The sequence below is a fragment of the Girardinichthys multiradiatus genome, chromosome 6, assembly GCF_021462225.1.
Source record: "Girardinichthys multiradiatus isolate DD_20200921_A chromosome 6, DD_fGirMul_XY1, whole genome shotgun sequence".
NCBI lineage: Eukaryota > Metazoa > Chordata > Actinopteri > Cyprinodontiformes > Goodeidae > Girardinichthys > Girardinichthys multiradiatus.
In genome coordinates, this window is record NC_061799.1 from 31,975,563 (window position 1) to 31,989,130 (window position 13,568).

The 13,568-nt window shown below is 36.7% G+C and overlaps 1 protein-coding gene across 6 annotated transcripts in view; it reads right to left on the bottom strand.

Annotated features, from left to right (window-relative positions):
• Window positions 1-1,826: 1,826 nt before the first annotated feature.
• The window catches only part of LOC124869290 (RNA-binding Raly-like protein), an 84,535-nt gene continuing 72,793 nt past the window's right edge, over window positions 1,827-13,568 (bottom strand). For 4 of the 6 annotated variants that reach the window (XM_047367059.1, XM_047367062.1, XM_047367061.1 and 1 more), the window contains exons 4-10: window positions 11,859-11,906; window positions 11,112-11,305; window positions 10,931-10,990; window positions 8,875-8,988; window positions 8,446-8,603; window positions 6,347-6,384; window positions 1,827-2,563 (exon numbers count right to left, since the gene is read on the bottom strand). In XM_047367059.1, the coding sequence (XP_047223015.1) occupies window positions 6,352-6,384; window positions 8,446-8,603; window positions 8,875-8,988; window positions 10,931-10,990; window positions 11,112-11,305; window positions 11,859-11,906 (607 nt within the window). In that variant the 3' untranslated portion in view covers window positions 1,827-2,563; window positions 6,347-6,351. Of the gene's footprint in view, window positions 2,567-6,346; window positions 6,385-8,445; window positions 8,604-8,874; window positions 8,989-10,930; window positions 10,991-11,111; window positions 11,306-11,858; window positions 11,907-13,568 lie in introns of all 6 variants that reach the window. The other 2 variants (XM_047367063.1, XM_047367064.1) reach the window with 2 other exon arrangements.

A 13,568-nucleotide genomic window follows, 5' to 3' on the forward strand; every position in this document is an offset into this window, starting at 1 on the left:
TACAGCTGAAATTTGAGAGCTATGACACTATGCTTGCAGCAAGCTTTGCCTTGTTTGCATGAGTTTCAGTTAATCACAGCTGAATCATAAAGATCATGACCCCTATTATGCTCATAATTCCTCCTGCAGCTCTGCATGCCAGTGAGAGATTTAATTCATCGCACCCGAACATCGTCCATATTATAGGAGCTGCATGACTGATCACTGTACTCACTGGCTCCTAGCCAGCTGTGATAGAACCAATTAAACCTGCAAACCAGCTAGTGCCCCTCCTTGACCTGTGAAAATGGTGATGCAGTGCTAATGAAGTGACTAAATTAGAAATGCCATCTGTTGCTGTCAGGCCAACACATTTCTCAACAGCTACAATTTGCAAGAGCCCAATGTTAAAAATAAAGTGATACTCTCAAGTCCAATTAGGTAACAGTTCTAATGTGAAGGAGTCCTGTTATTTATCTTTAGCTGAAAATGTGTACCTTTAGCAGAGCGATGGGTCTTTCTTTCAGATTGGTATTCCCAATAGTTGGAAAATGGCTTGGTTAAAGAAATTCCTGCAGAACAACAGTAATTTAGACACAAGTTTGCATACGACTGATAAATAAGATCAAACCTTTTTTTTTTTTGGCATTTTTGTAGTTAAGTGTAACATAACTGAAGAAATATATAAGCAATATCCTGCTATTGCAGTTTTTTTCATTAAATATGCATTTGAGTAACTACACTTTAATTTTGTGTCTATGTATTAATTTACTTTTTCTGTTTTTAGAAGAATGAAGCATTGATTAATGAAGTAGCACCAATTCCATCATAAATGGCATTACTGTTATAAATATAACATTAAGTCTGCTTGTCAAATTACACACTGAATAATGATATCTTTTGAATAACTAGCCCCACTTTAAATTTGTATCATGGTTGCAGCTGTCCACTCTTCACTGTACATGATGATGCTAGTGTTTGGCTTTGAGTTTAACTTTGTAATTTTAAGTTGCTGCTACCTGTTTTCTCTTTTATTACTAATATTCCTAAGAAGGTTTGAGATGCACTCAATACATTTACCATATTGGAAGAATTTCAATTACGATTTCCGCTCAGTCTCTAATGATTTGCTGCTAAAGTAGACAGCAGGATAATCTGCAGATTTGGTCATCTTGGTTAGAGTTCAGTTTTTGTAACTACTGTCATTTACTGCTGCTTTGGACATTAAACATGTTGAGTGAGCATATGTGATACAGCAGTGGATTGGTTTTCTTATTTACTGCTTAGAAGTACTTTTGTTAGTATTTCTCAAGGTTCTGTTCTTGGACCTTTGTTTTTGTTTTGCTTCCTTTATATAGTCTCTTAAGAACGTTTGGTGGTATGTAATGTTGAAAATCCAATGTATCTAATAATTTGCTTCAGTTGTGAGGATAAAACAGACTCTAATTTGCACTCCAGATAGGTCTTCGGTCCCTCATACTGTTTGCTTTCTGTTTGTTAGCTTAAGCTATTTCAGGACCACAGGAACAACATAAATAAGTGTGGAAGGTGCTGTAAATGCACCTTTTAGCAAAGAATTGTTTTACAAACTTATGATCTTACATATTTTTAAATTCAAAATTACAAAATGTGTTCTAAATATCACAGAATGTCATGAAGTGCTTTCTGGCTCTTTTGTAACAGCAACAGCAACCCCAGTTTGAGTCTATTCCTTTGGTCATTTTCTCTCTGTGTTTTTAGGGAACAATGCCAACACAGTTGTTCCAAAAAAAAAAAAAACAGTCCACAAAATGGTACAATCTGAATATGTTTCCCTGACACGTTTTGAAAATATAAGTCACAACACATTTTCAAGATGGAGGCAGGTTTATTTTGAAAATTCTTGTCATCCATGACTGTACAACAGATGTAGTGAATACAAATTATCCATAATAGTCACACTTTAAACATGCCAAAAAGAATTAGTCATCTTTAGATCACTATGAAAAAGATTGAAATAAATAAAAAATGCTTCTTATTGTGAACAAATGAGAAACATGGTATGCATCCAATACAGAGTGACACACAGCAGAAACCCTACTATGTGTAGATTTCACCCAAATGTACAGTTAAAACAAATCACATTATCATCAGGTGCCAAAGAATAGGAGTTTAACTTACATTCATATTCAGATCTCTCCCTGCAGTGTGGCTGGCTCACAGAAACATGAACAAAACAGCAAAATACAACAAAAAAATACCATTTCATGTTCTTCTGTTCACATGACTGTATTTATATGCACAATACAGAACAAATAATGATAAACACACAATATACTGTTTTTGTCTGAATCTTTCAGAAAAGCAACCATACTGACGTGAGAATATTCAATACTCTTTGCATTTTGGAGTAGTCAGGAAAATATTTGTATCCCACTTTTTGACAATACACACTTTAGGAGTGTGAAGTTTGGATGAGGCAAACAAGCAGCACCACATCTGAAAACATCTTATTCTGCTGTCAGTCACTTCCCACATTGTTTCCTTTCAACACACCTCTGTGATCAGGAGGATTTTGCTGGTATCCATTGTCACAACTTCTTTGCTGCTTGGAAAAGGAAAAGAAAATTGACAAGCTGCCTTCAAATGTATTTCTTGAGTCACATAATAATGGTGGCTACTTTGTAGGACATTCATGTAACAAACATTTTATATTTTACCAATAAAGAATGCCCTGATCATTCTGATCATTTTCTTAGTCAAAGTCAGGACTTAAATGTAATTGAACTACTGTGGCATGACCTTAAATAGACAGTTCAAGTTCACAGATTCTCCAATCATCCTGAATACTAATCTACAAAGTAGAAAAGGACAAAATTCATTCCCTTCACCCATGCATCCATTTAACCCTGTTTATTGTTCCAATATGTTTGGACATAGAAATATTTAATTTAAATTGATACATTTAATTAATAACTCAATATAGGTTTAAAAATGTAAGTAATATACCTAAACAATATTTTAAAAAAGGAATTTCTGGCAAGTAATTAAATTGTTCCCATTTAAAGTGAATAAAATTACAAACATGTGTATCACATTAGGTGTATATAATAAGGATACCATTACTTAGCGTTTTGAAGGGGTTTTGCCCTCTTTAAGCTTTGGACATTTAGTTTGGGGTGCACCTGATTGCTGAATTGAGAGGGAATTTCATGGTAACATCCAAAGAGCTGACTGAGGCCTTCAGAAAGATTTCACCTGCTGAGGAGTCGCGTAAGGGAGGCCTCAAAAGAATTTGAAATCACCCATTTACTGAATAGAAAATAGTCTTAAACTTAAAACATGCCCATGTCTGGCTGTTTCAGCAAGTTCACCCTGAGGGCAGACTTCAAGATGCTAAAAGAAGTCTCCCAAAAACCTAAAATGTCAGCAAGGGCCCTACAGCTGACTCTTGCTAATGTTGACATGAAAGTGGATGCCTGTGTGATCAGAAAGAGACTGCACAAGTGTAAGTTCTGAGAGAAAAAACATTAAGGCTAGATTTTAATTAAATTTAACCAGTCAGGACAGGTTAAGAACAATTTCTTAGTTACAACACATTTGGGATGCTGTGGAAGAGAAGATTTTCATTATGAAGCAACTGCGTGATGTTATTTGGTCAATATGAACCAAACTCTAAAGGAATGTTTCTGACAGCTTTTGAATCTATGCCACGAAGAATCAAGGTAGTTCTGAAGGCAAATGTTTTCCAACCTACTAGGTGGTACCAGGCAAGGTGCACCTAATAAACCGGGTGGGAAATGTTTACGCACAGTGTAACGTTAACTCTTCCTATGAATTACTGATTGATCACACCAGAAATGCTCACCAACCTATACCTTAATCAAGTAGTTTTGTGGTTGACTATAGCTGATGTTCAAATGTTTTTCTCCTCCACAGAAGTAACAGAAGTAGCTTTAAAACAAAAAACACCGCTGTTAGGTTCTGAAGTCCAATATGCCTCCCCACACCCTCACTCCCTACAGGCTGTAGTTCAGATTTAACAAGTGCATCTGATAAGCATGTAAATATAGACATGGAAGAATTCTGATGCTTATCACGCAATTATGACTTTTAAAAAAATATAAATGCAACTGAAGATACAGCCAACAAATTTCGCTACACAACTGACAGGACCTATGGTTTATTGATATCAGGTTAAAAGCCCAAAAACAGGATTAAATGTTTGAATGAGAAAATATATATATTGGCAGATAATTAAATTCAGAAATCAAGATCAGATCAGAACTCCCTTTACAAAAAAAGGAAAACAGATCTGAGCATATAAATCTATTACATTAAGAGACTCCTAAGACAAAAATATTTCTGTTCTCAGGCAACGATAACAAAATGTCAAGCAAGGGGAAATTACCTCTTATAACCAATTGTCTCTATAAAGAAAATCGGGGGATATTTAAATGTCATTTGATGAAAAGTGCAGATGTTAGGGGGGTCATATCTGTCCTTATTCCTAGACAGCCATCAGTGATAGCTGCACAAAAACAGCCTTTAATTTTTCTCCCAAAAGGAGAAAATGAAGGGTCATTTAGATATACAGAGAGAGATACTACTATTGGGCCTCCAATATTAGAGTTTTTATGGCCTGGCTAAAATGTGGAACTCCCTCTACTTCTGACTGGCTAGTTATAGAGACAAATTCAGTGTCTCTCATGGTCTTCTATATTCACCAATTCAATATTCCACTGTTGCATATACAAAGAATAAAATAAAACTTTGGTCCACAGTCATTGGCAGTTCTAGACCAAATTTGCAGGTTCCATACTCCTGATCTAGCAGATGAAAACTGTGATCCAGTCTCAACACAGCTGAAGCTAAAAGTGTAACACATTAATTTTATATTCATTGTTAAAGTAAAACTGCGAAGGTAAAAAATAAAATTGGTCCAAGTGACTAATCAGTTCCTGTTTCTGTGCATATCATCATAAGAAATTAATTTTAATGGTAAATGGCCTGCACTTGTACAGCGCTTTATCAAGTCCCCAGAGACCCCAAAGCACTTTACACTACAATCAGTCATCCACCCATTGACACACTGATTTAGTATAATGGCTTCAGTACAGGGGCCATAACAGGCCCCAGGACTAACAGGCCAGAACTAGTTCTACAGGGATACTAGCCCCTGTTGGCCCCTGTCTAGAACCGCCCATGTCTACAGCTTTTATCTCCTCATGCGCCTAGTGCAGCATATCATTTTTTCCTTCCCTCTCTCCCAGACAAAACTTTTATGTAGCTTGGTCTAACTAACGACCAGGCTACAAAGCTTAAAGATTTATTTATTTACACTGTTTTTGCCACCTTTCCACAACTCTGACAGATTCTCTCTTCCACTGCAACATTTTTTCAGGTATTTTAAAGTTTGCAGTTTTGTTCGCAGTAATTTCTTAACGCAGGTACATAACTCCTCCATATGTGCAAGGCATTGTCTAATCCAATGTAAACCTGTACACTGTGTATTATGTTATAAGCTTGATTATCTAAAATATGCAACACTGTTTCTTCAGCCAGTGATAGATGCCAACAATCCTCTGCAAACCGTATGCCTGTGTTCTGGCTGTGCCCTTGGCTTAATGGTTTTTGGACTGAGGTATTTGCTAGTATGTCGAGGGGATATTTGACCCGAAGCCTCCGAGTGCACTGTTCGGAGTGGTTTTTCTCCCAGGAAAACTCTCTATATTTTATGACCATTGTTGCAAGGAGGGTAATCTTACCCAAATGGAAATTACCTCAATCCCCTTCTGTCTTACACGAACTCAAGGATAGTCTTTACCTTCTCAAACGTTAGAAAATTAGGATGTCACTACGGTACTCCTTAAGACAAATTTACACAGATACAATAATTGGTTAGACAAACTAATTTTGCCTTTGTCCTGAATTAGTTTTTCATTATTTATTAATTTATTGTCTTTCTTATGGAAATTCCTCATTTTCCTTTGTGTAAGTATGTGCATATGCATACTTGATACAAAATTGACCTGTTTTACCTAAATAACATGATACCAAATATTTTCATACAATTTTGAAGTAAATGGAGGCTGTATGTTTTGAGTTTGTATTTAATGCCTTAAAGGGCCAAGTTTTTTTCTATGTCCAATGTTGTAGTAGACTTGTATGACTACACAATCTCTTAAAAACCAAATAAACAAAGTTTGGAAAAATAAGAAGAACAGAGAGTAGAGTCATAAGTGTTTCTATTCAATCTCTTTGCCTCCTTTATGATAACTTTAACGTTGAAAACTTTGGACTGCTTCTGTGGCTGACATCATTTGAGGTAATCTACAGGTACTTTCCAAAATACCAAGATAAGTAAGACAGGAGGGTAAATACTGACCTTACTCAGTTGTCAATGTCCGATATGTGGTTCTCTATCTGCAAAACAAGCAAGAAACAGAATTGAAGATTAATGGAGGAATCAGTGCAACAAGGTATTCTATCTTCTGTAATTTTTTTTTCTTAATTATAGAAATTAACATTCTAACATACCAAATTTGTACTGAGTTGCTTTGATAATTTAGAAAAAAAAGTATGAGGTTTCAAATGAGTTGTATACAGAGGCAACTTGAGGTTAATCAGGTTTTAGTTTTAATCAGGAAATTACTTTTATTTAAAAAAATGAAGCAAGGTTCTAAAAAACGTAGAGAACATCCTGTCTAGTTGTGAAAGCACTTTTTAAAATTAGGCTGGACTGGATCATGGATCACCATGATGCCCTGAAAATTCAAAGGAAACATAAATAATTCATTAAGTGCAGAAAAGTCCCAGTTAAATAAAAATCCTAAAACAAGAATTTGAATGAGCATTGACAGAGAGTATGTCTCTCTAATATAGCTTTTAATGATCAAACTCTGTAATTTAATGGAAAATATTACCATAAAGGATAAAAGGAAAATAAAACAAGAAACTTGTACTTATGCTTCGGATTTATAAAACTAGGTGGCCTGAGGTTGTAGCTAAGATCAGGCATGTTTTTTTTTTATTCGAAGGTTTGGAACTGTCATCACAATCATTGTGTTTTCACAAGGTTTCATAAATCCAAAAAATAAAAAATCTATATTTAGTAAAGAGTTGACCAGTTCAGGTTTTAACAGGCTAAGTATTTTAGATCTTAAGCTAGAGATCATCATATGAAATCTGGACTTGTTAAAAACTTTGTGGAGTAGCTTTTTAATTTTACGCCAAGAGGCACATTGGCAGCAGATGCTAACTTTAGCGTCAGTAGCAGCTAATGGTTAGCTGAATGTTGTGTCCTTATAGTGATTACAAATTGTTTGTATCTTGTCCATCACTCTGTTACTACTCCTTGTTTTTAATATAATGAACCAAATATCCAAAATACTGCCACTCAGGGCATCTTTAATGATTTTTCTAGCCAGAAAAAGAAAATAAAGTTTAGGAAATGGATAGAAAACAGAACAATATTTCTGCCTGTTAAAGTCACAAACAAACTGGTGTTGTATAAAGAGTTTGCATTCAGTTTTGCCATAATTTACTAAAGCTAATTAACTCAACAGTGGCCAATCTCTCAGGGAATGCAGCCCACGACAATGATTTAGAGAAATGATTGGCCACGTTTATTTCTAATGTTATTTATCATGCAGTATCGTTGACAGAAGAAAAAAAATATATTGCAAAACTATTTAAAGCATTTTCTTCAAAAGCTAACCGATAACTTTTAAACTAGCTTTTCTCTCTTCAGAGACTCATGTTAGGATTTATGAATAAAAATCTGTTATACATTATGTATTTCTCTGTATGCATCAACAGAGGTTGACACAGGCAGTTGATTTTGTGATCCGAAGGTTAAAAGCCGTTATGATTTATTATGTCGTCACCACATCATGCCAGTCCCTCTCCCCTGCTCGAAGATTTCCACCTCCCTAGTTATCCTCAGCAGGATCCAGATCTGCATCTTGCAGGCATCTTGACTAGGTTCTCTGTTACACTACATCTACAATTGCCTTTGCCCAATTTTCTTCCATAAATGACAGCACCTCCATGTTTTAGTGGGCAAATGAGTTTTATTTGGTTTACTCTCTCTTACAACAGTGGAAAGGTCAATTTTATTTATTCTTCATTAAATATTTTTAGTTTTTCTAGCTCTAAAATGTGATGATGTGTCTTTAACAAATAAATTTTGTTTAAACCTATTCAAACCAGACAGAAACACAAAAGGTAATTTGAATTAATTTAATATAAAACAATTTCGTCCGTGAAATGCTCATTTACAAACAGGTGTTGGTTAGTCACCATTTTTCCAGACCGGCCTTTTGTACCACTTCGTTTGTCTTAAACACGAGTGATTGGGTGCAGACTCTACTCAGGGTGCAAAATTGGTTTGATGGTCAAAGACGGTACATTGCTTTCATTTCAGAGAGTGAACAACCCACTCATTCCTTGCAAAGAGAGAGACTGTGTGCTCGGGCTACTCACCATGTCGTTGGTTCCTTCATCTTCAAAGTCATCCTCACCTCCGTCCGTCATCTCTCCTGCCTCCACCTCGACTGTTCCCTCCACCTCCTCTCCTCCAGAGTGGTCTTCAGCATCACCATGGAGACGCTCACACAGCTCCTCCTGTTTCCTCTGCATCTCTGGCAAAAGACAAGGCAGACAGAGAATGACTGACAGTTGATGCCAGAACAAAACAGACTTTTTTTTCAATAACACGAAGAATCTGCTTTTCATGCAAGCTACTACATGTTCCCTAATTAGTTTTTATGTTGTTGCTTTCATTCCTTTCTTTGTTGTATATTTTATAATATGCAAACACGTTTTATCTCTTCCACATGTGGATACAGTTAATATATTCAGGGCCGCTCCTCCAGCAGACAGATAGTGCCCTCTCTCTCTGTCATCTGTTACCGGTCTCAGAGCGATGTTGCCTCTCAATCTTCTCCAACCTTCCCAGCAGCGAGTCGATCTTTGTCTTGATATGCGAGAGCTCCTTCTTGATTGTTAGGAGCTGGTCTGTCTTCACTGTGAGCATACATACATAAAGTTAAATAGCATAATTAATGTGAGGCACTTTAACTTCAGTGACTGCACAGCTCAGATGTTTCATGATGGCTGTATTTTTCTGAAAAACGTGTCCAGGCGGAAAGGCATAATAAGGAAAGCTGGAGGCAAAATTCAACAAACGTCATATGAATATCCACTGTATGAACCTGAATATTCCATACAAGTGCCATTTAACAAAGTAGTAATGCAACTCTTCAGCTTCCTGCTTAATGTATCACAGTTTGAATTATTATCAACGTTTGGTGCCAACTTTCAATTTAACAACCTTTGGTTAGTTTTAACGAGTTTTAAACATTTCTATAATACGCTATTTTGAGAGAAAAAAAAAAGATATTTAGTTGTGTCAGCTTCTAGAATTATTAGATTTGCTGTGTGACTGCTTTCAATATTTTATTTATTTTAAAGTTGAGTTCTGTGGAGCTGTATCAGCATTTAACATCTTACCTGCAATAAAAAGCATTTAAATCAACCTCATTTTGGAGAAAAAAAAGTGGAGCAAAGAGAGAGACAGATTAAAAAATCTAATCTATTCATTCAATAAACTAATTGAGTGCAATTTTCTTGGAGAATTTGGATTTAAAGTTTTCCCTCTGTTTGTGATTTCCTTCAGCAGAGCAGCTCGTTATTTAAAGACCACCGCCTTAGCTTCTAAGCCATCCTGGATATGGCCCAGTCTCATTGTTCTTGCTTTTTTCCAAATAGATTTTAGGATCAGACAAAAACATCCTGACTAAAAACAAAACAAAGCAGTTAGTTTTATGTCAGATGAAACAGGAACTTCCAAGAAGTTACACTTTTGTCTCATCAGAGCACCAAATATTTCCCCCAATTTTTTGTAGATCATCAAGATGTTTTCTGAAAGATGTGTGATTTGTGTTCTTTTTACTCAGCGTGGTTATGGCCTTGGACCTCACCAATAGATGACATATTTGCCCAGCCTCTTTCTTACCTTTTTAAACTGTTTGTTTTCCATCTGGTTTTGAATGTATTTTGAGATGATATGTTAGTTGTTGATATTTATTTGCCTACTTCATGTTGTCAGACAGGTTCTTATTAAGTGATTTCTGGATGCTACAGATCTGGCAGTAATCAGGATTAAATTAACTCAGGTTTCCAAAAGACAGGTGGTTAAAGTTAATTCATGATTTAATATGAGGGGTGAATATATTGTCCAATAGGGCAAATTTTTCAGGATCACTTTTATTCCTTCAATAAATAAAATCCTCTTTTAAAAGCAGCTTGTTTTATTTTTATGGAGGTCATCTGATATTAAAATGTGGGAAATGATCTAAAACATTTACGTTTGACAAAAAAGCAAACACCAGAGATATCCATAAGGGGGTAAATGCTATTCCACCGACCTATATCTCACAGACGCAAGCATAAACATCTTTGGCTGTTGCAATTTATGTGTATTGCCTTTTCTACATAGCTCCAGTGACCTGTTTTTACAATTGGCTACATACCTGTGTTCTTTATTCAGCTTGAACATTACAGTTTTATTCTAAAAATGTCATTCTAGTTCTTTGCAGGCAGCTTTGTAGTTTTTAGGGCAGCTGGGTAAAGGAAAACAGCTTTTCCTTTTTTGTGACATTTATCACCCAGAAATATAAATCTGTGAAAATTCTAAAGCAGGTAAAGGGATAAAACCGTGTCAATAGCAATTTATACCCCATAGTTTAGGTTTAGACAGAGGTCTAAGATAGAAGGTAGAAATATTCGAATCAGATTTTATCACAGGAAAGGTGGGTTTTATCTCTATTTTTGTCGGCATGATGTTGAAACAATTATTTCAAGGAAACTATATATAAAAATAACGAGTAAAGAAATTTTGAAAATGGTCAAATGCAGCTATAAATAGGTTATAGGTAATTTTATACTTAAATGCTTATTTACTTACTTTTTTTCATTTGCAAAGCCTTTGTTCCCTGGTCACAGCATTTGCTTTGGCGAGTACATTCTTTTAAGGAAAACAACACAAACAACACCAAAGTTGTAGCAAGCAATAATAATTAGCTCTCTCTAAGCAGAGCAGGGAAAATTAATTAGTGGAAAGGAAAAGGGAAAAAATGTAAACATACGTTTAGGGCCAGTAATGGACGAGCCTATGTTGATTGCTCGGGAGGAGGAAGAGGAGGAGGAAGAGGAGGAAGAACAAGCCCTGACTGGAAAGGAGGATTTGGCTCTGCGAGTGGATGGGACAACAAGCCGGGAACGTTTGATGGGGATGACAGCTCGGGTCGGGGGCACAACACGGCCGTGGTATTCAAAGAGTCTGAAGACACAAAAAAACGGACATCCATAGAGAAAAGTCACACCTGGCTGATTGTAAGCAGAAACATTTCTTTGATTCAGTCAGTTAGACTGAGCAGAAAGAAAGATGAGCAAAGCATCAAAACAGACTAGAAGACTGCCACAATGTTCAATAAAATCCAGCTGATGATGCCAAAGACATGCAAAATTTCACTTAAAGCTGCAGGTTTCAACTCTCCGAGATTTAAGGGGAAGTAAACAACTGCTGAAACAAACTGCTGAAAATGTCAAAAGTAAAGAACATTCTCTCCCTTGCTGGCGCAAATGATCAGCCAAGGGACTATCTGACATTCAGCGGCTAAAAGCATCATTAGAAAACCCAACAGTGAGGAAAAAAACCCCAAAACAAACACCTCAATATGACATTCATTAAGGCTGTGATAATGCACTTGCTACTCAGATGGAAATTAAGGTTATTTTGCACTACAATGGAAAATGAGCAATAAAGATTTGTTTACCAAAGGGCAAAATATCACAAGGGACAAAGATGTGATGTGACAAAGCTTTTTACATACCTGCTGTAGAAATCATCTCTGTAGTAGTCATAGTCAAACTCATAGCCACTGTGGACACAAAATAGGTATTGTTTTTGCTGTGTTGCATGCATACATTAAGAACAACAAAAAGAAGGAGTTCAAATCTGGAACAGTGGCATTTAGGCTGAATAGTGTATTCAGTGGTCTTTTTAAAGGAAGGCACTGACATTTTGGAAAATTGTCTTATTAAAGTATATATTAGAGAAAGCACTTTTAGTCTATATGAGATGTTCTGTCACTTAAAATGGTTTTCAAAGCATGAGATGTTACTCTATTAATGTACATGTCGATCGGTTCTTTTGTGATTTAGAATAAATAGGCTATCAAATGCAGTAATAACCTTGGCAAAACTTTTAGCTAAGCCATAAACTATTTTGTTGATGAAGCTAAAGATTAAGGAGATGGCAAGGAGGCCTTCCAACCTCAAAGACTTGGAGTTCATCACCTATCATGCACTACATTGCCAAAAGTATGCGGTCACCTGCCTTGATTCGCATATGAATTTTATGTGACAATCCATTCTTAACCGATGGATTTTAATATGACATTGGTCCTCCCTTTGCAGCTATAACAGCTTCAACTCTTCTGGGAAGGCTGCCCTCAAGGTTTAGGAGCATGTTCATGGGAATATTTCACCATTCTTCTAGAAGCACATTTGTGAGATCATAGACTGATGTTGGATAAGAAGGCCTGATTCTCTGCACTAGCTCATCCCAAAGTGGTCTATCGGGTGGAGGTCAGGACTCTGTGCAGGCCAGTCATGCTCAGCCACACCAAACTCTCTGATCCAGGTCTTTATGGACCTTTATTGTGCACTGTTGCAGTCAAGTTGAAAGAGGAAGGGGCCATTTCCAAAATGTTCCCACAAAGTTGGGAACTTCGAATTGTACAAATTACCTTGGAATGCTGAAGCATTTAGAGTTATTTTTACTGGAACTAAGGGGCCAAGCAAAGTTTCTGAAAAACAACCCCCCTCCACCAAACTTTACACTTAGCACAATCTGGTCAGACAAGAACCGTTCTCCTGGCAACCACCAAACCCAGTCCATCAGATTGCCAGATGGAGAAGTATGATTCGTCACTTCAGAGAACACAGTCTAGAGTCTCTACTGCTCTAGAGTCCAGTGGCGGAGTGCTTTACACTACTGCATCCCATGCTTTACATGGCAATTGGTAATCTATGGCTTGGATGCAGCTTCTTGGAGATGAAAACCCATTTCATGAAGCTATCTTTGCACTGTTCTTGAGCTAATCTGAAGGCCACATGAAGTTTGGAGGTCTGTAGCGATTGACTCTGCAGAAAGTTGGCGACCTCTGCGCACTACGTGTATCAGCATCCACTGCCCCTGCTCCGTCAGTTTACATGGCCTACCACTTTGTGGGTGAGTTTCTGTCATTCCCCATCCCTTCCAATTTCTTATAATACTCCTGACAGTTGACAGTGGAATATTTAGGAGCAAGGACTGGACTTGTTGCACAGGTGGCATCCTATCACAAAACCACACTGGAATTCACTGAGCTCCTTAGAGCAATGTTTTCTTCACAAATATTTGTATAAAGAGTCTGCATAACTCAGTCCTTGACTTAATACACCTGTGGCCATGAAAGTGCTTGGAACACCTGATATGAGTTATTTGGATGAGTGAGCGAATACTTTTGGCATTATAGTATAAATCATTAAAATACTAG